Raw genomic sequence first — 24319 nt, 5'->3', positions numbered from 1 at the left:
TCTTGTACAGATGTGGTAAAACTGAAACACTCCCACTTAACGGGTAAACTCCATAGCCATATGGGTTGGACACTAGTGATGTTTGAGGTTTATTTAAAGCTGCCTTAATTTCTAGTGCAGGCAGTGGTAGAAGAGTCCATACCATCCCAACTCTGGACGGCGGAATTACACCACACTTTAAGCACATCAAATAGGTTTGCTTGCACTTGAGTTTCCAAAGATAATTAATAGCTAATTAAATAGAGTTTAGCTAAATACTTGTGTGTGTGAGTCTGTGTACTCCACAAACAAGATACAGGGGAACAAAGGCTTGCGGTGCGTCCAGACAAGCATGTGCAAATGTCAGCTAACTTGGATTAATTGGCAATTGGTTACCTTGAGATGGAAACTCAGTGCTTGTCATGATAAATATAATGAATGGCCTGGTGTTATATGGGGAGGTCAGTCTGGATGGGCTAATGTTCTCTTCTGGCCTTAATATCTAGATAACTATGAAATTTCACATTTCCTCTTCCTTTCTCATTCCTGCCTGTGTACCTGGGGGTTCTTGCCTGGCAGAGATGGGATGTGTGCTGTCAGCTTCTTTACATTTACAGTAATGTAAAACATCAGGTTTTATAAATCTCATTTTTTAAAGCCCCATCCCCTCCCTGGTATAGGCTGATATCAAAAGATGCCGGTGGAGGCGAATCAGTAGAGCATGAACTTCATGGAAGGGTTTCTCTTTCTCTCCCTTCTCAGCCTTCCCCCTCCCCCAGCCCCCACTAATAAAATCCTTGAATACCAAACCTTTTATTCTGTTGTTGCATCTAGTTATATTCTTTACTTTTAGCAAACTCATCAATGTCTGATCCTGTTGTCCTTGCCGCCAAATGCAGTAATATTTGAGTGAAAGGGCTAAATTGAGTCTGTTCTGTAACTCTTTGGGAGTCAGCTGAACTGCTGGTGTGAAAGGGGTTTGCAGCATTGGCTCCTTTGTGCTGAAGGAATACAATTTTCCCCTCTGCAAAGGCTTTTGCATCATTTGCATTCCAATGGAACCAGCAAATTGGGCCTTCGGTTTGGAGCAGACCTTTTTTATTGCAATCAGCAGAAAAGTTGGCCTTTTTCCTCCTATCATTTGATAAAATTTCACAAACTCATGTTTTGGGAAGCATGAAGGGAATGTTACTCCAATTGTCCCAAATAATCTGGACAGATTTACAAGTACTTTGTGCTAGGATTCAGCTCAAGTCTCTGGATACATGTGTTTAACTCACCACCACCTCTAAAAGAATCCACTCTCCACTGCCAAAGGGCTTGCACCCAGCCTATAATTTAGTCTATGCTGGCTCTTGTGGCTTCTGTCTTAGACTTATCAGTAGCCTTTTGGCACCAGGATGTACAGCGGTGCAAAACTGAAGATAGTGAAGTCCTGCCTGCACCGCGTTGTTCCTCCTACAGTGAGTTAACACAGCGGGAATGCTAGGGAAGCTGTTGTCCAAAGCCCCACGCTTAAGATGTGATACCTGGAGGAATTCTCCCCGCCTTTTGCTAGCTGGGTAATGTTGCTCTGCTGTTGGGAATATAGAGCAAGCTCCAAAAGTAATACCGACAGACTTCAGAATTATGATACACTGGAGCTGTGGCGTAATTCTTTGTTGAAGAAGTTAGAGGCCTAAAATGTTAAGGCTTATTGTTATTCCGAGTTGATAATCTCTGCCTTGCTTTAATAATTTTTCCTCATGCCTGGATAGCCTGCGAGTTGCACAATAATCACTCACACAGCTTTGTAATCAATGCCCAAAGTAATAGGATTCCGCTGGCCAACGGCAATTAATAAATTTGTGTCTTTTTTAAAACACTGGCAAGTCGGGCCTGAAATACGACTGACTGCCTCTCCTCATTTGCATATTTATTGCAGTGGAAAAATTCTTGCCGAATGATTGATGTTGAGCCTGCCTCTTGAATTCCAAACAGCACATTATTATGAAATGAAAAATGCCGGCCATACAGTTGATTAAAGTTGAAGACAGTGGAATCGGTGTTTTTTAAGATTGTGGGAGAATTAAAGGCATATTTTAATAGATGTTGACAAGAAGTGAACTAACAAAAGCAAAGCAAAGGATTTGCTTGAAAAGATTTAATCAAACGTGTTTCGGGGGGGATTAATTGCTGGGGATGACTAGTGCAAGTGGCTGGCTTGTGGATTTGAATGAGAAGTATTGTTCTCAGGCCAGCATATCGAGTGCCATTGTGACCTGTAGTTTAACTCCTGTCCCGCAGTCGTTTGAAAGGAGTGAAAATTCCCCCTCTTCAGCTGAACGCTGGGATAAATGGGTGTACCTGATAAAGATGCTTTTCATTATGTGCAGATATTAAAGTAGAAGAGGTTTGATTCCTCTCCTTTTTATCTGAGTGGGGCACTGCGCCTGCCCTGGGCAGCGGTGACTTGGTGACTCCCCATGGTAGTGGCACAAGGAACTCGCACAATATTTGGCAGCTTGGCTTTGCTCTGCAAACTGTGGTTCAAACACCAGCCGTGTTCCAGTTTTCCTGTGTGAGCACTTCATACAGCCTGTGGAGATACACAGAAAATTAAAAGCTGGCATGTGATGCTATTCCTGTGATGCCAGAGCCTCAGATTTAATTGAGGTGGGGGGGAAGTAATTTAATTCCCAGCTTTGGCATGGGCTCTGAATTTCAGCTGTGGCCTGGGTGTGTGGTGTTTCCTGCTGGTACATCACAGTAAGGATGCTCCTGTTTCTGTTTGCAGATAGTGTGTACACAGTAGCAAGCAGAGACTGTTCTGCAGGGGAGCACTGCCACCCCATCACACCCCGTTAGGTGCCAGCAACATGCAGCCATGGAATTAAAAATTCAGGGAGTTTTGCCCCAGTTTTTAGGATTCCCTCCCTGTCTTACCCCAAATCTGCTGGCTGGATGCACCAAGGAGCTTTTCTGGGTGGAGCAGTTTTGGGAATCCCACTGTTTGGCTCTCTGTGAATACCTTTGACAGCCTGGCCTTGAGGGCACAGGCTTTTTTCCATCAACGTAAAGTGTCTCCACATGAGGCCAGTCCCTGCTGCTCTGCACCAGCTGCTGCTCTCCACAGCTGCTTGGGAAGATGAAATGAGACCCCATTTTTAGAGGTCAGGAATAAGAGCGCAGCTATTTTTCTGTGCAGGAAGCAGCATTTCTACAGCAAGGCAGAACCTACAGTGATGGGTGAGCACAAGGGCTATGTTCCCTGCAAGTCCCCAGTGTGGCGGTGCTCAGGCTTCAGTGACAGTGGAGGCACAGGAGGAAGGGAGGAGGCTGGTGGGGATGGTACCAGGAGCCACTCCACATGTATGTGCACATACAAGGGGATGCCAGCAGCACAGACAGTTTGTCTGTAAGCACTGGCATTGACAAAATTGATTTTTGTGGGTTGAGAGCAGTAGGACAGATTTCATCTCTGTGTGGGTCTCCTGACACTTTGATACATGGCAGTGCTATCCCTGAATGGAGCTAAATACTCCAGGGCTACTTTCTGACTGGGTGAAGGGATGTATAAAATGAGAACATATGAGAGAGTATTAACAGAAAGGCACACTTTGATTTACTGGTGCTGGCTCCCAGCTTTCTTGGTGGATTGATATGCTGTCTGGTGGACCTGGAACAACTTTTTCACTCCTGAACACAAAGTGAAGGGGCTCCCATGGACTCTTAAAAGTGACTTTTACAACTTAGTGTCTCGCCACAGACACTCCGGAGGTGTTTCTTGCTGGTGATATACAGCCCAGTGCTAAAGGTGTCAGTTCTGACAATGATGTCTATCTAAGGTAGAATATTTACCCCAGCACATTATAGTGCAGATTATTCCTTGCCTGCTGACCATGGCCCAGACGAGCTGAAGTGCTACTCCGGTTGTAATTGACAGGATCAAAGCTGCCTGGGGTGCTTTAGCTGCTGGAGGGTAGGCAACAGGGAGAAAATAAACAGTTTGGGAAGCTCTGGAGACATTCATCTGTGTTGCAGTTGGGAAGATTTTGCTGCTGCAAGCTGAGCTCTGAGGCTGGGCTAGGGGCACTTTCCTTTTTCAAGGGATCTTTTAGCTGCAGGCACATACAATACATGCATTTTTAAGGGGCTTTTGTCTGTCTCTTGGATTTGTTTTGATGCTAACACATGATTCTTACAAGTACAGCAAACCTAATCCATTAATAGGTTTACATAGAGAAGGGGGCAGAACGTGTCTGTAGTGAACTGTGAGCCAGGGAAGGATGAGTCCAACAACTGATCTACAACAAAAATCTTAAAGCATCTTCTCCTTGACATTCCTGTTACTGAGGTCAGGCTGTAATCTATCTGAAGATGGTGACAACTGAGCAATATCACAGTGGTAACATGTGGGAGATTGAGACCTCTGAATGTCTGGGCTGATTTCTGCTTGCAGTGTCTCTGTCTAGCTGATGGAGATTTGCTGCTCACTCTGCCCATGATCTCTGGCTCCTCTGTTATAAAAAAGAAATAGAGTTGAGTGGTGAGAAGTTCTCTCCATTCTTTTATGGTAACTACAAAGAAAGAAACAGATTTGGGGGTTAAGCAGAGCAGCTCCACTCACTGTCTTGCAAGAAAACAGATCCTGAAGCCATGTGCTGCTACCTTCCCCCAGGCAGGGCCTGTTTTCCCCTTCCTGTAGTGCTTCTTTGTAAAAGTAGAAGGTAGTGCACCAGAGGCAGGTAAATAGAAATGAATCTGTATGCAGTTCAGCCTAGGTTTTTGGATAGAAGTGTGCCAAGTGTTTTACCTGTAAGAGCTGAGCTGTGATTGATGTATAGCAATGTACAAAGGGAGAGTTTGTGTAGGCCCAGACAAACACTTGTTTTATATCAGAGCGTGCTGCAGGGAGGCTTGTTGGTCACCACAGAAGAACTGTTTTTAAAGAGCAGATGCTGCAGCAGTGTGCAGTTAACCCCTCCCACAGTCAGCTGCAACTGTGTGTCCTTGGAGAGCATAAGATCATTGGACAGAGACCGTTTTCTCTGCATTTGCATAGGGGGAAATTGTCAAAGCCTCTGGATACACAGCATCAGATCTACATTCAGCATTTGTGTCTGCAAACACCCTGGAAAGCAGCTACTCATCCCTGTAAAACTAAACTTCCCACCACATATTAATCATTTTATACACCTCTCCACCCGAGTCTTTTCTTCACTTTCTTTCTAAGGCTCTCTGAGCCTGCAGTTCTTCTTTTTTGATCAGAATCTCCTCATTAAACTTGCCAGGTCATTGTTTAAGTGTCTCCCATAGATCAGATCTTGCTACGTTTAATTTTACTTACAATCTAATTTCTTACACTTCCTGTGTGGTGAGCACAGTGGAACAGAAACCAGTGGTAGTCACAGCCCTGCAGGAGTTTGGTTTTTCTTCTTGCCTTCCTCCTGCTCCCTATAACATACACATTATATACAAGAAAGGAAGGTCAGAGGTCAGGTTTAGATGAGATGTACACATACACGTTTTCCCTTGTGTTGCTTTATACTATTCAGAAGCTGGCATCTGCTTCAGAGCTTCACAGAGGAGAGAAATGGGTGAGTCAGCAAGAAAGGTTGTTGTCATATGTGTGTGTTATCAGACACTTCTACACATAGTACTTGCTTCTTTAGTATGTTAATCCTTCAGGCGCTACAGTTTGGAATGTTTGTGGATGAAACGCTAGCTCAGTATATTCCCAGTGTGCAGCCAGGTGGATGCTTAAGAGGCAGTCCTGCCTCCTTGCCTCCCTTTTTTTTCCCAGTGTGGTGGTGGTTGACATTAACAGCTATAAATCAGTTTGAAGATAAAAACACATCTTTAAGAGAAAAACAGTTAATGGGACAGGCAGTAACTGTGGCAGAAATTCACATTCACGATGAGAAGCTAAGCGCAGCAAACCTAAGTGTTCACCAGTGGGAAATGGTCACTTGTGTCTCTTCTTCTGCAGGTTGTAAAGCCCTGGAGGCATTGATGAAAGTACTAGTGGAGCTTCAGGATGAGCTGCTTTATCAATACCCAGGCACGAGGCATCTGGTAGATGGAAAACAATCCAAAACTGAGAGGTAACCACAAAACAAGACAGGACCTTTTGGAATCTTTTTGGTCTTCAATAAACAGGGCGATGCAGAACCTTCCTGACCATCCCATCCTCCCTCTCTGCTGTTCTCTCAGCTCTCAGTTGCTGCTCTACTCTGAACAAACATCTGGTTTGTAATCTTGCTGATAACAGAAAGAGCTAAAACTTGGGTCTTTTGCCACAAATTTCACCATGGTGTGGAAGGAGCATGGGTGGTAGTGAAGGGGCTGTTAAGAATTCACGTTTCCTTAGAGAGGTGTAGGGTGGTTAATCTGTGTGGTTTTGTTCCAGTGATGATGAAATCCCTAGCAGTAGTGATGAAGAGCAAGTGGATAAGGCTCAGGAGAAGAGGAGGAGCCTCCCCAAGCGAAAGCTGAAGCTGGAGGAGTACCCAGACTTCATAGCCAAGCGCTATGCTGACTTCAGGACCTATCGGAACAGTGTCCTGCAGAAGTGGCATGAGAAGACAAAGCTGGCATCTGGCAAAGTGGGAAAGGCAAGTGTTTGTTAATGTGTGCTCACATGCTTACTGTTCAGCAGAGATTTGGGGAACAAGCTGATGTGGAAATTCTGTATCATGGATGTTCCAAATTAAGCTGAGAGTTACAGCAGTAAGAATTAAATACACAAGTATGCTCTCTTCCCCAGCCTTACAGGAGTCTGAAAGAAACTCAACCCTCAGATGTCAAAGGCATAAGCTCTTCTCCTTTGTTTTGAGCAGATGGGTAGAAAACATTTTCAGGGGCAAATGGTTTCCCAGGTTTTGGGAAAAATTCTTGGATAATGTTGGTGTTCTCCCAGTAGCCAGTCTCATCATAGCCAGTTTTCAGCAGCAAGTAAGCCCTGTGAAAATGCCACTAGTGCTTAGCAGCAAGCTGTTTGTGTTTTATAACAGAACTAGGGACTTTTGTGGCTCTCCTTCTCCATGAAGTGTACACTTTAATGCAGTGGGTAATCATTTCACCCGGAGATCCAGGGTCTGCTAACATCTGTGAGTCAGTATTAATCATTGAGAAGTTAATCTGAACCAGAACAGCAAAGGCATTTTGTTAAGCCAGGCGTCAGGTTGCCTCAGGTTGGGAAGGGAAAGAGAGAGAGAGAGAGAACAAATAAAATATCCTAGCAGAAATCCCTGCAACGAAACCCAGGCCCCCTCCTCTTGGAATGCTGTCTGCTTATCCACTGACATGGAAAGATAGAGGAACACTGCTGCCTTGAGGAAAAGCTTTCTGCATTATCTGACACTAGTTAATGTTATTGCAGGGTTTCGGTGCCTTTGAGCGTTCAATCTTGACTCAGATTGATCATATTATGATGGACAAAGAGAGATTACTACGGCGGACACAGACCAAGCGATCCGTGTATACAGTGCTGGGGAAGCAGGAACGGGAATCTCATCCCATCCCTGAGTCTTTGCCTGAAAATTCGGTAAGGGCTTTTTCTTTCTATAACTCACCCTGTAGCAGCAGAGAAACTCTGCAAAACAATTAGCTCAAGCCTTTAGCAGGTGATATTCTTGTTTGTGTGAGATTTATGGAGGAGATACCCAAGTGTTGATTCCTTTAATGTAATGGCTAAGAAGAAGATGTCGACATTTCCATTCCAGTTTTATGGTGTTTGTGTTATCTCCTGTGCCAGTTCTGGACAGGGGAAAACGAGGTTTTGTCTGTGATTGTGCTCTTTCTGTGCTCTTTGAAGTGATGATGCTGTCACTAAATCTGCTTTTTCAGGTAGTGGCTACAGAGCTGGTTTTACTCTGGAGTTTAGAATCTTTAACCTAGAAAGTCACTTCTGAAGTCACACTGCATATAACCTGCAGAATATATTAGTAGTAAGCTTGTTATTAATTTAGTATTTAAGAATGAATAAATACTCGATTCTGAGAGATCATGCAGAATTACTGCACTTGCAAGATGTATTTTTGCCATTACATTAAAAATATCTGTAGTATTTTGCCAGAAAGACTTTGCACAGTCCTATTTATTTCCCAGTAAAGGTCTCATAAATCTGTTTTGGCACTGGCAGCATTTCTGCTTTGCCTTTAAATGTATTCCTAGTCCTTAACAGCTTGTTATGTTGGGAGGTTTTCTGCATGCCTTCCTGTCTTCAAGTGTGTTTACAAGCTGCTGCACGTGATGTCATCAGAGTTAGGGACAGAATTACACACACTTGAGCTTTCAGTATTTCCTTTGTGCTTCTAGGAAGTCCTTCCTGAGTCAGAGTCCAACAGGCACCTGAAGGACATAGATGAGGAGATATTTGATGACGATGACTTTTATCACCAGGTAGGTGATGGTAAATCTGTGTTGAAATTATGGCTCCAATTGGTTTTTAATACTTACAGAGCTAATGTGGTTGGTTCTGTGCTCTACATTTCTCTTACCAGTGAAACTCAGTTACTCTTTTAACATCTGGAATCTCTGTAGGTACCTCAGAGGACCTCACTCACAATTTTTGATATATGGCTGCATGAGCTTAAGGTTGCACTGTGGATGGAAACTTACTGCTGTACTTGAGTGAGTCAGGGCCACAGGATAAGGTCTATCTCTGTTCTTGCTGGTGAATGTTGCTATACCAGAGAAAAATGACTGAAGTCTCTAAAGGTGACTGTTCTCTGCGGGTAGAGTCCCATTATGAAAAACGAGTCTGGTAGATCCTCAAGAGCACCTGAGTTACTCTCAACTCAACCTAAATCATCTACCTACTGAATGAAGAAGCTGCAAGGACTTTTCTTGGTATTGTGCCAGCTTGGGTTTAGGCCAGTTACTCTTTTTATTTGCAAAATTCCTAGACACAAGGAATGTGCACCCAGTGCATGGAGGCTGCAGCTTAGGGAAACCTCATGTTTGTGCTTCATTTAAGAAATGAGAGTGCCGGCTTTATGCATTACGGAAATGGCCATATATTGAGGAGTCTGATTCACTATAAGTCCTTCCCCACTGCACAAAACCCAATTTTATTCTGATGATCCACAGAGAGCTTTAACTTCAGGACTAAACAAGTACCATTATCACATTAGGAAGGCTGAATTTTCTGATCTGAATAGCATTAGAGTGGCTAGGAAAGTGTTAGAACAGTGGAAGAGAGCTGTTGCCACATGCCTGTGCTCTGTTAACTGATTTAACCAGAAGCATTTGGATAGTTCTAAAATTTGAGGTTTCGTGTACAGAGCCAGGACTAAAGGCGAATAAAGGATTTATTAAATTGCCAATTCTTACCTGTGTTTTACAGAAGGGAAATACAGGGAACTCTGATGCTGCTGTTTTTTTGCCCTTCCAACAAAGTTTTTCAACACACTTCCAACCCTACTGTCCAAGACAAATATTTGCAGTAGATCTCACCTAGTGCAGAATTAGGATCATGTGAATACTTAATGTTTGTGAGGGATGTACTCAAGGCAGCCTGCCTCAGAGTCAGGACTCTGTACTGAGCAAGCTCTTCTCCAGGCTGTGTATTTACTGTAGGAGCATCTCTGCAGGCACTGCTGTCAATTGAGGAACATCTCTTGGGCAGGTGAAGGTGCTGGGTTCATCTGTGAAGGCTCTGAGTGCTCCTCTTGTGGTCATCAGTGGTTGAAGAGGCCAAATCTGTAAGGCAGGGAGATAATACTGAGGTGGAATTTGGGGTCCAGGTGGACCCAGAAGCCCAGCTTTGGGGGCCACCATAAGAACACTGAATAAATGAAGTTTGTTTAACAAAACTGTGAAGTGGTCAAGGAGAAATAGCTGCGATTGACAGCCTGTGGACCTGTGCAGGGGAGGTGCTTGTTGGCCATGAAATGTTACATTTGTAAAAGAAAAGCAGCAAGAGATGAATGGCCCATCTTCCCTTCTAATAACTTCAACTTCGATGCATCGTGATTTCAGAAATATGAGTAGTCCCAGCTTAGCTTTTCCCCTCACTGGTTAATTGGGGTGCTGGGGTTAATCTAAATTAAAACTTAAACTAATAGAGGTCATTGAGGGAAGAGAATCACCTGAGTAAAACAAATGGGGCTGCCAGGCACAACTGTATCTTGGCCATTTCCCAAGAGGGAAGTGGCAGCAAATTGGAGTTGTTTCAGCATTCGGCAGAGGTGAAGGATGGGTGACACTGGTTTAATGTACAGCACCTCCGGAAGCGTTCCAGATTGCATTCCTTGCTGTACCAACTGCTGCCTCCCGCGCACAGCGACTGGGAGCAGGACCAGCCAACAACATCTGGCAGCACAGCAAGGAATGGGTGCAACCTTCAACACCCCATGGACTCTAAATATGGTGCTTAGGCTGGTGGAGGCTTTAATCACTTACCACTCTTTGGCAGCGGGCTACGACAGCTTATCCGAGCCTCGTACATCACGCACAGACATCTGCTGAGCCGTGAGGCAGCCACACATTCATTTTCCTTTCTTGCTTGTTGGGGTTTTTTTATACCCCACCCTCCCTTCTCTTCCACTGTTTTTCTCTCCTCCCATCCCCAGTATGCTTCTTGGGAGAGATGATCTGGAAAGATTACTGCTTCATTGTGTGCAAGTAATTGTGGGGATGCCAGTCCCTTGCCAGACAGCGTGCGGCACCTGTGCCGCTGACCTGGTTAATGTCTTCAGTTGAGTGGGATTTGGCAGAGATGGGAGCTGAAGCCGGTTCAATGATAAGGCTAAAGAAAACTGCTGTATGGTTCCTGTCACCTCCCAATTAAATTGGTTTCATGAAGGGCTTTCCTTTATTTGTCACTGTGCTAAACTGAAGCTGAACATTGCACCCAGAGAGGGTAGAGTGCGTTACAATCGAGTGCTGACAATGCAGTGAGTGTGTTTTCTCTCAGATGGGTCATAACTGGGCAGCACTTTGTGTGTGTGGACGTACAAATATAAAACATTGAAAGGGACCTGGTTCTTTAGGAGTAATCAGTAGCAATGTGTCTGGTTGTTGGAGCTGAGGTTGCCCAGGAGCTCTGACCTCTGGGCATTATGCTTATCGCAGAGAGTACGTGTACACTTCAGTGGGGGCTTTTTTCCTTGTATTTGCGTTTAGATCCAGAGTTTTTTTTAGTATGACTTTCATTTTTCTAAGTAACATTTGTTAATGATCAGTTTATTTTGAATACTGCTTAGGGTTTAGCAAACATCCAGATAAAGGAGGACATTGGAAACCAACTCCTGTGTATTTCAGTGGGAAATCAAGTAAAAATGAAGGAGAGCTGATGAATGTGCACAAGTTACCAATAATGGAATAAGCAGCTTCACCATTTTGTTACAGATTATCATAAAGAAACTCTTTAATGAATCTGTTTTTCCTGTGGAAAACCAATTTTCCTGTCCAGGTCTTGGTATTCAGTGGAGTTCACTGTGTGGGGCTGGTGGAATTTTATGGCAATTCACAGTTTAACTCTGTTGTGTCTGTTCATCCCATTTTGCCTTTTCTCATCTTCTTCACTTGTTTTATAAGCAGTTATAATTTTTATTGTGGTGGCTCATGGTAAATAGTAATGTGAAGCTGAGCTGAGTAATGCAGGGGAAATACTGTCACCTGGGTTGCACTGGCTGGGAATAGTGAAACTGTGTCAGCGGATCCTCATTCCTGCCAGCAGTGAGAGGCTCCACTCTTGTTTCCTTTCCTTTTAAACTCTCCTTCATACATGGTTTTAAGGGAAGAAAAAGGCTTTTTTTATTTTTACAAGTCATGTTTACGTAGAATTCATTACAGCTGATATTGCAGCATTAAGACTTAAAATTCCAGCCTGCTACCAGAGAGCTGCTGGTCTGACATGCTACAGTGGATATTTTATTATTAGGTTGAAATACTCCTCTAGTAAAGGAAAGAGTGGAAATTGGTTTATTCCCAACAGGAATTAGGTTAGTGTTCATATGCTAAGCGTTCCACTGGTAGCAGCTCTTCCCAGAACAAATGTTCATCATTGATGGCAGCAGGTACGCCTAAGAATTAGGAATATACATAATCCCTTTCTTCATTTGCTCGCCTGCTCCCTCCTCTCCCTAATTTTGGGTACGTTGTATGTCACTGCATTCTGTAACAACCCACAATCACCAGTGTTGTCTGTGATCACCATGACTTCAGCAGCTGAGTTGGAAGCAAGTAGGGAATGTTCAAGGAAACGCTGAAGGCTTCAGAGGAGGCCAGCAGTTTGCCAGGCAGGGTTGCCAGTAGCTCCCAGAGGGTTGTCATATGTTGCAATGTTCTGGGGTTTGTTCCCAAGGTGAGCATCAGTAGCGAGAAGAGTTTTTTTTCCCTTGCATATCTATACCCTCATTACTTAGGGAAGGAATTAATCCTGGAGGAAATGTTGTTTAACTGTGGGACTTGCAGCTTTGCTGTTGTGAAGTGGCAGTGTGTGTGCCTGCCCACTCTTGCACAGTCTGTGACTGGCATGATTTTCACAAGTGAGCAGGAAATCTCACTAACTTCCTTTTTCTTAGCTCAGCATCCCAACTACCTGCTGTAATTGGAGTAACCACAAGCTTGCAACCCTGAATCTCTTGTTAAGATGCTTCTAGCTCAGTTTGTTTCTGTTCCGAGTTGTATTTGTGTCTAAACCACAGTGTGGCGTTTTAGAAAACCACCTGAGGGGATAAACTTTAACTCATGTCCCAAGCAAGAGTTGGCCTAAAGCAGTTTCTGGGGCACAAACTGTGGTTTTCTCTCTCAGGTATTTGATAATGCCCTAAACAAGTAATTACTAATGCAGTGAACTATTAAAAGTCGATAATGGTGAGGAATAGAGAGAAGAGTGGCTTTGTGACAAGCTGGTTTACCTTAATTAAACTGGTGAGTGATTAATATGGACAGTTGATCTCGTGGCTTTAATGAGATGCGTTTAGAGTTTTGTGTGAAGAAGAGATGTCTCGAACCATCCCACAGGTTAATGGCAATACAATACTCTTATCACAGGCATGTATCTTTCAAATGGCTGGGTAGATGGTTAATAACACGTTTTAAAGCTTGATTTGAAACTTCTCTTAATGGGCTATGAGAAAATATGCAAGTCAATGCCTATTCTGTACAAAACTCAACTTTGAGAAAAGGCTTTCTAAAAGGAGGCTGTCCAGTGGTTTCATCTCATATTTTTGGTTTTTACATTATAAATAATGGCAGAAAGTGGTTCAAGGCGATTTAAAGATAATACTTGAGCTGCAGTCTGAATTTTCTCTGGTGTTGCTAGAAATCCAAATCGTGTTATGGTCCTGTGGGGTGAGCTTGGAGGAGGAGAAGAAACAGCTTTGTTTCTACATCTGGGCAGGACATGGTGTAAAATGTGGGCTGCGTGAGTCCTGGGCTATAGCACCTTGTCATAATTGATGCTGGTTTAACTAATTGTATGGCATATAAATAGGAAAAAGAGATCTCTCCAAAGGCTAAAGGAGAAACAAACAAACAAAAGTACTGAAATCATACTGCTAAAACACAGCTTTGTCAACTTTTGTTTTCAGGAAAAAGGAAGAGCATTTGGGATTTGTAGTCTTCCTTCCTGGACTCAACCAGTTGTACTTACCTTCTCCCTTGCTGTTTCCTACAGTGATCTTGTTAAAAAAGACCTGCTTTTTAACCCGTTTTAAAAGATGATTTAACAACAGCACATTTCTTCAGTGTGCAACATGTCATGTTGTGGTTCTGTGAAGCAGGGTGAAGGTAATTTGTCTGAGCTTTTGAAGGATCTTAAGGTCCTTTCCAACCCTAACTATTCTATGATTCCGTGTTAAAAGATAGTGGAATGCCATTAGTAGACCTTTGCACCACAGTAATTGTTTGCTGTCTCTAGGAACAAACACACATTCAGCTGGAGAAGCCCACAGAAGCGATTGACCAATACTTTACAGTTCCTCACTAATAAAGAGAGTGTTTTTTAGCCAAGGGGTGACAGTGTTCTGTTAAAGGCAAGCAGCTGAAGTCTGCCTTTCTCCCACTTTTCTCATTGTTTCACAATCCACAAGTATAGAATCTTTGTGTGATCCTGCTGCTTTAGCAAGTGACCAATATGGCAGAAGCCATACGAGGTTCTGCTTGTCTGTTGTTTTACACAGTTGCTTTAACATGAGCATTGTCAGACCCTTGTTTGATATGGTTATCAGCACAGAGAGCCTGATGGGCCTTGTTTTGACTCCTCTGTCGTGCTGCTCACCTCTTCTCATACCTGAGCTGGTGAGTTCAAAGGCAGCAGTGCCACTTGCAAGGCAGAGCAGGTACCTTTGATGCACTGTAGCAGGAATGACCTGTACCTTTCCTGGCTTTTCTGAAGGTCTGAATAACATCAAAGTGTTCCTTTTGTTCTGATTGTATTCCTAAGCTTTGTAAACTCGACTGTTTCCTGTGATACACTATAGATGAACTTTTGTGAGGTTTTAATCTGAATTGATCTGTAAGGTCTAAGAAGAGGGAGTCTTTTGTCACCAGGCTTATTTCAGCTATATTTAGCTCTTTGTCTCAACTGGAAATTCTTAGGGGTCTGCAAATCAGAAAGGTCAGCAACTGTACTATTAGAAACACTGATAGATAGTGCATGAAAATGAGACCTAACCTCCAAGATGAAAATTGACCTCTAAAATGAGAAATGAATCTCTATTACCCTTGAACAACACCCTGATGGCATTTCTAAATCCCTTTAATTTTGTACAATGTACTTTGTGTGCATCTCTTTAACCAGCACAGACAGGGAGTCCTTCTAAGGTGAATTCTTTAGAAATGCACCCATCATGGGCCCTAGTGTCAATTTAACAGTGCCTTTGGTGTCAGCAGAGGTGGGTGAGCACTAACCACTGCTGGAGCTCTCACCTTTGGACATGTTTTGTGGGAGCACTGCCTTGATCTCTGCTAGTGCAGCAGATTTAAAGCTCTCCCCATCTGCTCCCAGCCCTCCTCATACATGGCTTGTGGTCCTTGGCAAACCACACAATCACTGTGTGCTTTCCTCTGCTCACGTGGTTGGTAGTCCCTGGTTTTGGAGTCTGGTTGGGTTGGGTTTAACAGCAAAGCTTTGTTGAGTTCAGAAATGCGCGTGCAGGAGCACTCTTGTCATCGGCGCTTCGTTCCAAAGACAAATCAACTCACATTAACAACTTTCTTCTGCTTACCATTGTCCACTCCGCACATGGTTTGTCTTCCTGCTTCCAGCTTTTGGTAGGAGCAGCTTGGAGTTGAGCTGCAGGCTGCTGGATGTGCTTGCACTTCATTGCAGTAGGCGGTTGTGTTTGCTTACATGGGAGACTGAGCTTAAGGCTTTTGAAGTTCAGGGAAGATGTGAAGAGGAGAAAGCAAGAAGGATACGTTTCAAATCAAAGCTTTTGATGCTGGAATTGCCTAACTCAAACTCTTGTCTTCACACATCAGGGCTTAATGCTGATAGTGATTTACTTACACTTCCTAGTTAATAATTAGACATTGGGAGACACCATATATCACTCCTAATGGAATATATGGGGTCTGATGAGAGTTTTCCGTTTTGACTAATAAATTTTAACCAGAATCGCCAAGCTTAATGAAATATTACCACTTCGGAAGGGTTTTAAGTCTTGTGCTGTGAAAACAGTGTTGCTTTATTCAGTAAATGAATTTATCATTCCCTCTGTATCCTGAGCCCGAGCTGGCTCTGGAGCATGGGCTGAATGCAAGACTCCGCTAGAAAGTGGAAAAACTAATCAAATCCTTAAAGACCAAAGGCAGCGAGGCAGGTCTAGACTGACTTTTTCAGTGGTAGCCTCTGGCTACATCCACTTTTATGTTAGTAACCATTGTTAGCATGATTTATAACTTTAGCTTTAAGACATATGCTATTTAGATGTAGTAAGATGCTTTGCAGCTTTTATTTCTGCTTCCTAATTTCCCTCTGGTTCCTGCTTTATTTCATTTACCCCCCATCCTCTTTGCCTCTCTCTCCTCTCCCCAGCAGCATCCCCAGTCCTGCAGTTGATGCTGTGCTGAAGGGACACTTCGCTGTCAGCACCAAGGTCAACCAAACTGCCTCAGCTAATGGCTGATGGACTGGTGGTCTGGTTAGGGCAGAGAGGACCACTGTGTGCAGGGCTCAGTCTCCTACTGCTGCACAAAGCTTTTCCCTTCTAATTCTGTGAATGGAGAAGAGGATATGCCCTCCAGCAAATAGGGATCCCTGCTAAGCAGGGCATAGGTCAGCTCTATGTCCTTCCGATCCATCATGGGGAACACTGCCATGGCAAAAGGAGAATGATCCTGTTCAACAGGATGCTGCCCCCTTCCCAGGTACAGCACGAGGAACCTGCCCTAAAAATGCATCTTGTTCTAAGCAATGTGACCATAGCTGTAAGATCATGGCAGCACTCCTTAGTCTACCCAGCTCTGGGTTTGGTGGGTCCAAGTCCTGCTGAAAATGCCTTGCTGCTTCATTCTGTCAGAGCGTAGGATGTCTGTGCACTGTCTTCTCATGCCTTAGTCTCTGCTGTTACTGCTCAGTGGGTTTTGCAGTGCATTGTGCCAAGGAAGCAAGATAACAGGGGGCAGTAAACACACTGTATTGCTGGTACAGGAAGAAACCACTAAACTCCTGCTGCACCATTTCTTGCCGCTGTTAAAACCCTCCCTCCCACCTTGCTTTTGACAGAATATTGACTAGGAACCAAGATCCCATTTCTGCTTAGCCTTAAGGGCAGCTGTTTACAGAGTGGTGGTGTTACACAGGTTTACTGTGTCGTATGTCTGTGTAACACTGGATTTGGATCTTGTATTTAGCTGCCAGGAGTGACTGTGATGAAGTGGGAGAGATAAACTGATAGATTGTGTGCCAGAAAGATGTTGGGAATCAGTCAGATAAACAGGGCAGAGAAGTAGCTTGCTGTTTTCTAGTGATAATAAACCAGTGGCCTCTCTTCCTGGGGTGTTTAAATGTAATTGCTGCAGTCAGAATCTCAAAAAATAAGCAACTAGAAACAGTCATATCAGGTTTTTAGTTATGATTGAATCCCTCTTTTTCTGGTAATATGATATGTGCCATGAAGAAGAGGAAAGATGTGGACAGGTATAATAAATACAGTCTCCTAAAGTGATACCCATCTACCTTTATGGCAATTTTCTTCTGGGGGGTGCAGACCTTTTCTCTTTCTTACTTCAGTAGTACTTAAGTGATCAGAAACCACAGGAGTCAGTGAGTTTCTCATGCAGCAATGAGCCTGGGACAGCTTTTGGCCTCAGCTGTGCTCAATGAAGCAGCATAGGGTGGAGGAAAAACACTTTTCCTCTGTTCTTGTCTAGCATTAATGTGGAATTGCCTGGACTGTGGTTTGCAGGAGGCTCTGTTTTGGGTTCTGAGCTGCGGCAGTAACTTCCATCGTCAGTGAAATGTCAGCCTCGATAAAGCAGTCTGTGCCTCTTGGTTTTGGAAGGTTTATTTCTGTTCTCTGTGTTAATATGTTGGCTGATACCCAAGGCACAGCACGTACAATTTACAGTGAGTGGTGATAAACATACAGCACCGGTCAAGTATCCAAAAAGACTGTTCACAATATTCTTTGGCTGCAGGAAGCAAAAAATACAAACCCCAACCCTCAGGACATGAAAAGAAATAGAAGAGTCTGCTTGAGTGTTCCTGCTCCAGCTATAAAAGTTATTTTGCTGTGGCGTTCCTTGGAGCGAGCATTACTGCCCAGAAATGCTTGACTTCTGTCTGGTGAAGTGTTTCACTTCCCCCCTGCCCTCCCTACTCAAAGTGTGGGGCAGAGGTCTTGCTGCAGATCTGCCTGCCTTGTATCTCTTGCCCATGAGAGTTGTATACACAACAGATTGTGAACTTTTAGGTCTGTTTAATTCTTCCAAAGCCCAAGGAACAGCACCAGCCTTGAAAACACAAGCTGAGGCTCAGCTGCTCACATCCCTCCAAGCTTATCTCCCGTTTGCCCTCTGTGGGATTGTGCACTTTGCTCTGGGCTCCTGGGACTAGCAGTTACCCAACGGCTCGACCATCTGACAGCCCCAGGGGAAGCTTTGCAGTGACCCCCAGGGACTCGACTCTGTACTACTCCTATATCCATCTGAAATTATATGCAGAAACTCTTTGTAGTGGCCTTTGGTGTTATGCTTCAGTCATACATGCTGTGGGGACCTTTTTGGATGAGGGTGATGATCTGCAGTAACCTAAACTTTTAACATCACCATCAGCTTTTTCATGCAGAGGAAACGTTTCAAGAAATGAAGCATCCAGGTGTTTTGAGAAACCTGTGAGCCTCTTGGCATTAACATGTCTTTTCTGTGCTTTTCAATGGGATTGTTGTCTTTCTTCCAGCTCCTTCGAGAATTCATAGAACGTAAAACCACTTCACTGGACCCCAATGACCAGGTGGCGATGGGCAGGTAAGTAGCAAGTTGTCTGTAACATCAGTAGCTTCACCCCAGCTCTGCATTCCAGTCCAGAACTACTTGTGAGTTTCTAGTCCTATTCATTGTAGAGGGTCACATTTGGAATGGCTGTAGAAAGCATCATCTGGGCGTAAGAAACTGCATAACAAATAATTAAACCAGTATGACATCAGTCAGGAAAGTCATCCTCTGTAACAGATTCCTGAGTTATGGATCACAGTGACTCCAAGTTTGCCAGACTTTGAGCTGTGCCCTGGTTTCTCTGTGATCCCCTGAAGATAATTCCAGTTGTAAAAGGCTTGTTCCAGACATTGGGTATTTCTGTCTCTCAGTGGTTCATGCAGTACAAATGGGATCCATAGAGGGGTGTCTTAACCCACCCTAGTGAGGGGGAACTAGACAAAGTGACTGCCTGCTGCTGATATTTGGCCTGTTCTCATTACAAGCTCTCACTTGTCATTGTTTTAGAGGAGCAAACCTGCTGTCACGAGCTCAGTTAAAGCAATTCCTGTGTATGCTCTCTCCCTGCTGTAAGAAAAGATACTATCCAGTTAAAACAATATCAGGGAATGTTTCCTGGATGCAGAAGTAAATACAATTCCGTGCAGGGAAACTCTTATTTCTGTTAAATTCTATAGTTAGAAAAGAATCTTCCAAATACCTCTTAATGAACAGGGTACATTTGAAATAGCTGTGGGCTTTAATTTAGAGTAGTAGAAAAGCAGAGGAAGGCTGGAGTAGGGCTCTCCACTACAAAAGTGCTATGGGGTATATGTATAGGGAGGGGAAGAAAATGCATTAGGAAATTTTGTGATGGTGAAATAACTTTTATCCTTGTGAAATATTACCCAAATTTTAGTGCAATGTGTCAAATTTATTTTGTGTATGTCTGGAATATTATGGAAAGCTCTTCACTATAATTTAACATGATATAGACAAAATTACATTTAAGTGGTGATTACATTGTACATTTATCTGACTTTACAATAAAATAGATTACAGTAATTAAGATTATATTAAGATTGCAGTAATTGGATTTTGCTAGATTTTTTCCCCTGATGTCGAGTTTTCATTGTATAAATCAGGTAAAATGATGCTCTTTCCTGTGAAGAAATATTTATAACTGGTAGAAGTTTGTCCCTGCTGAAAACTTCTTTGGTTTAATGAAGTTCTGTCTGAGAAGTTGGGCTTTCCCTTCTCAATATAGGCAGGGATCAGACAGCACTTTCTCAGAGTGTTACTGCCTTTTTTTGGCACGTTGTTTAAATGCCCTGTCTGTGGAGTGAAGCAGCTTCGCAGGCATTTGGAGTTTCACACTTGTTTTCCTGAGGTTCTGATCTCTTTCACTTGTGTAAATGCAATAGGCAGCTGGGCTGGGAAGGGCCTCAGACCCCACGGTACCTAATGCTCATTTTCCTCGTGGCTCTTTAGTTGTGTAAGTGTCCTTTTGCATTCTGCAGGCAGTGGCTGGCCATCCAGAAGTTACGAAGCAAAATAAAGAAGAAAGTGGACAGAAAAGCCAGTAAAGGGAGGAGAATCAGGTGGGTGCCAGCTTTTGCAAGCAAACAGTTCTGATTTTGCCACATAAAGTCTGACTGCACTGGGTTGGCTCTGGGGTGCACTGGGAGGCTTCTTCATGCCTTTTAGGGGCAAGATGTCATGCTCTGGGATATCCACTGGGACATCTTAATGCTCTTTGAGCCTAGAATAAGGGCTTGGTTGGATGCAGCTTGTGAGCATTGCCCAGATTAGTCTTGGCAAGAGCGTTCACTGGTCTCAGAAAACACTGGACAGAGGTGTTGAAATGTCCCCAAGTGATTTGGGGCCGTAATTGCCAATGAAAGCCAATAAACACCTCTAGTGCAATATATATTTAGCTGATTGAAATGTGGGTAGCAGCTCTAGGGGAAGATGTATCGAAACACCTCGGTGAGGTAGATGCCTCTTTTCCACTGACTGTCGGCTGGAATTTGGTGACTAATTTCTCTTTAATGTCTTAAGTCACATCACAGCTTTCTTTAGCTTCAGCTTAGTTCACATCCTGACTCCTGGATCACTCATTTGGGTTGAACTCTCCCCTTATGTTTCCAGTGGAAGACTCTTCCATGTGGTAGGGTGGGAAGGGAAGCAGCCTGGAAAGGATAGGTTGGGCTTTTTTCCCGTCTTTGCAGAGCAGATACATGAGTCTCCCTGAGTTTAGCATGACTGCATGATTTGTGGTGGAAGAGGTGTCAGTGGCAGGGAGGCAGCAGCAAAGCTGCACCGCTTCCTGCAAAACCCGCAACATTAACCATCCTTTTGTGAGTAAACTATAAATCCTGAGTTTAGATGGCATCTGATAGAAAGTCAGTGGAGTCAGTCTGGGTCAGGCCTGGCATAGCAATTTTTAAGATAGATGTCATAAGATAATTTATTGAAAGAGGGAAGAGCTACTTTGTTGGCCTGAAAAGCCTATAATTATTGACTATCAATATTCTTTTCTGTCAGCATCACACATAATTGGATATATTCATGATTCAGTCAAAACTACTGACAACATCACACAACTGAGTCAGACTCATAAACCTCCAGGAATAATGGGGAAGTCTCTCATTGTGTGCAATCTGTGTGCTTCAGCATTCCTGAGAGATGGCTCTCTGGCCAAGTCAATTGCCTCTTAGATCTTAGGGGCCTTTTTTTTTTGCCTCTTTAAATAAAAGTTGCACTGACCCTGCAGGGAAAATATCAATAACAGAAAAAAGTGCCATTGTCTGTGTTTTGGATTAACATGCAGTTAACTCCAGCATCTCTTCAGTATAGTCCACTGGAGCCCAAAGTTGGTTCTTCCACTGAGAGACTCCGTGTCACCCCAAGCAGATCACTTACCCTCTGTTCTTCCTTTCCCTTCAACTAAAACTGAAGCAGCAGTGTCTAGGTTTGGTTTCATGAAGGGCTTGGAGATCCCGGAGAGCAAAGTATTAATACTAAGTTTCCTCTGTCTCCATAATTCTTCCTTTTTGTTTCTTCCTTCATAATTCTTTCTGTTTGGCAAATAAAGCAGTCCTTTAGCAAACCTTCAATATTAGAGCATGTTTGGATGAGATGTGCTAATTTATTAGGGTCTGAAGATCTTCAAATGCTTTGAAAAGCAGCTGATCTTCCACTTGCCATGAGTACCTGTCCCCTCCATGTACAGGGAAACTGGGGTACTAAGAGGGGAAGTGAGCTCATCTAAAAACTCCAGTTGAGCTTAGGAAACCTAGTGCCTGGAACTCTGCTGTCCCTCGCTAGGACTCACCTTTTCTTGCAGCAGACATGAAGGAGTGATATGTGCACCCTGTTTTTCATGTCAGTGATTCCTGGTCCTGTGCTGCTGCCACATGGGATGTCTTCCTTTGAATGAAATAGTTTAGATCTGCTCGACTGGGGTGTGTAAAGTGCTCATTTAAAGAAACGTGCCATTAATGAGTTCTGGGCAGACAAACTCATGTCAGAGAATTCATCTGAGCTGCCAGGTCCCTCTGCCACTCTGCTGTCCCTGTATAAGCGTTGATCTCTATGAACCCATCACTTGATAATGTCTCATAAGCAAACTATTTGATAGTCCAGCCTGTTGACCTGGGGTTTGTTTCAGAACTGGCCCTCCACAGCCATGTCTGTCCCCTGACTCCACCATCACAGTCAGACCAGGGCAGTTCCCTCCATTAACAGTGACAAAGACTTGATTGTGCAGAGAAGCCCTTGTGTAAGGGTGAGTGTGTGCTGTGCCTGAAGAGCCATTCTGAAATAGTCTTGTGAGCTAAAAATCCCCTCGAGGGGATGTTCCTGCATAAGCAAACAGAAGGGAGTGCAAAGGTGGCAGAGTGGAAAGGTGATTCTGGGCAAATGCTTGTGAATCCTTTTGCCTGCTATTTGTCAAGCTCTAAAAATAGCAGGAGCTTGGATAAAACATTTCAGACCTGGGTGGGCAGCATTGTAGAGTACACCACAAGACACTGGTTTGGAATCCCCTGCCTGTACACACCAGGGCTTAAAGCCACCTTTTCATTCTGAATTTTTTCAGTCCTCTGCAGTGTTTTCATGACTTACATTCAAGGACTTGGCATAAAATTTAAGTCATGAAAACACTGCAGGTTCCTTTCCTAGCCCAGAGTTGGGAGCAGGAAGGGGAGCCAGTATCTGAAGGCGCGATACAGCTTGCAAAAATGGTTTGGTGGATCAGGAGTGGAGACAGATGCAGCACTGTCTCACATCTCTTCTTTGCGCAGGTCTTTCTCCTTTGCTTCTTTTATGTGCTCCATTTAGAAGTTATTAGGGTAAGACTTCCCAGCTGCGGGTATGGCTCACAGGGTAGGCTTTTGATATCCGTTAAGGCCTTAGATACCACAGAGCAAGGAAGAAAGTGATAGCAGATGGATGCTCAAGAAGATCTGATGCTCTGTTGCTTCTGCTGCCCGCAGTGGGCTCTTTGGGCACAAACTCCAGAAGGTGATTAAGATGCCAGCTGAAGGGAAGGCTGAAAATGAGTTCTTGTTTCTTTGTCTCTTGAGTTTTCAGGGTTGTCTGTTTGGGAGCCTGATTAGGTACTTGCACACAATTAATGGATGCTGTCTGTCCTCTTTCTGGCTGTGATAAAAAAGGATTTGTTTGCCATTCAGTTCATTGTATCATCTGATTGTTCTTGTGTCCGTGTTATAAGACAGGAAGAGGAGGAAAAGGAGGGGGAATTGCCAGTTACAACTACTGACTCATTAGATACCAGCCACCAGGAAAGCCAGTGCTTTGCATCTCAGGGGCTGGTATGTTTCTATTCAAGCAGCAACACTTCCTTTTCATTAATAGTTACTAATGTGCTGTCTGCTTATTTCCTGCACTATTCAGGTATCATGTCCATAGCAAGCTGGTGAGCTTCATGGCACCTATTGACCACTGTACAATGAATGATGATGCCAGGTGAGTAATAGATTAATTACGTTTCTCAAATGGCTTCATGACAGCATGATATTGACCTGTTCTTCAGTCTGTCGCCCCCTCCATTTCTTCTTATCAGTTAACCATTTGTCACTGGCATCATAGCCTGGGTGTCTTGGTCACATCTGCCCAGGCATTCTGGCTGAGCTTTCACTCTGTAATTACCATGACACCAAACAAGAACTTTCCATAAATCTCAGTAGCTACGTTTTGATTCCTGGTTTAAAACTCCTCTGATTTGGAAATCTCATTTTGGGGAATTATTTTGGAAACAGACAACTAGGTTATATGATCTCTTCAGGTATAACCAAAACTTACAGATAACTTGTCTTCTAACAGAAATGGCAACTGGTTTAGATGTGTTTAGTATGCGTTTCCTTAGAGCAGTTAATGACTGGAATAGCTCAGTCAAGAAACACTCAAGACCTAAATGTTGCTTATGTTTGTGTCTGTTTAAAGAGCAAGGAATTTTATTGGAAGACTGTACTGTTTTAATGTGCTCATTAGTGAAGCAAATATCAATGAAGTTTTGTGCATGGTTACTAGGTAGCTTTTCTGCATCTACACCCATTTTTCCTTGGTATTACATTTTTAGACTAAAGCTGGAAATGCCAAGCGTTTTGTGGGAAGGAGGTGGGATAATTTTTCCAGTGAATGGATGTGGAAAGCTTGAGAAACATCTTTCCCCTGGGTTGCAGAACATGTTTGTGCTTTGTGAGAGAGAGAGATGTCATCTGTCTGTTTGTGAAATGACAATCACATACCTGCTGGTTTTAGGCTGTTGCCTTTTGGGGTATTGCACAGGCTTCTGGATGAGAGCTCTCCAGTAAGCTGGCACTAAGATGTTTTATGGTCATAATATGACCTGTGCTGTTTCATCATGAATCTTTCTCATAGTTCTTTATTCTGATTTTTTTCAAGTGAGAAAACTGCTCTGATTCCTGAATAGTGTCTAAATCCTCTTGCCATGAAAATA

General features: G+C 43.5%; 1 protein-coding gene across 3 annotated transcripts in view; it reads left to right on the top strand.

The window, feature by feature from the left end:
• AATF (apoptosis antagonizing transcription factor) overlaps positions 1-24319 on the top strand; it is a 51221-nt gene that overhangs the window by 10349 nt on the left and 16553 nt on the right. For all 3 annotated transcript variants that reach the window (XM_062615773.1, XM_062615771.1, XM_062615772.1), the window contains exons 5-11: positions 5951-6065; positions 6371-6575; positions 7343-7507; positions 8281-8364; positions 18320-18387; positions 19854-19934; positions 23254-23325. In XM_062615773.1, the coding sequence (XP_062471757.1) occupies positions 5951-6065; positions 6371-6575; positions 7343-7507; positions 8281-8364; positions 18320-18387; positions 19854-19934; positions 23254-23325 (790 nt within the window). The remainder of the gene's footprint in view (positions 1-5950; positions 6066-6370; positions 6576-7342; positions 7508-8280; positions 8365-18319; positions 18388-19853; positions 19935-23253; positions 23326-24319) is intronic.

This window comes from Pezoporus occidentalis, unplaced genomic scaffold (genome assembly GCF_034315485.1).
Source record: "Pezoporus occidentalis ecotype Australia unplaced genomic scaffold, CSIRO_AGI_Poc_V1 ctg183, whole genome shotgun sequence".
Lineage (NCBI taxonomy): Eukaryota > Metazoa > Chordata > Aves > Psittaciformes > Psittacidae > Pezoporus > Pezoporus occidentalis.
This window is presented reverse-complemented; position numbering and strand designations above follow the sequence as displayed.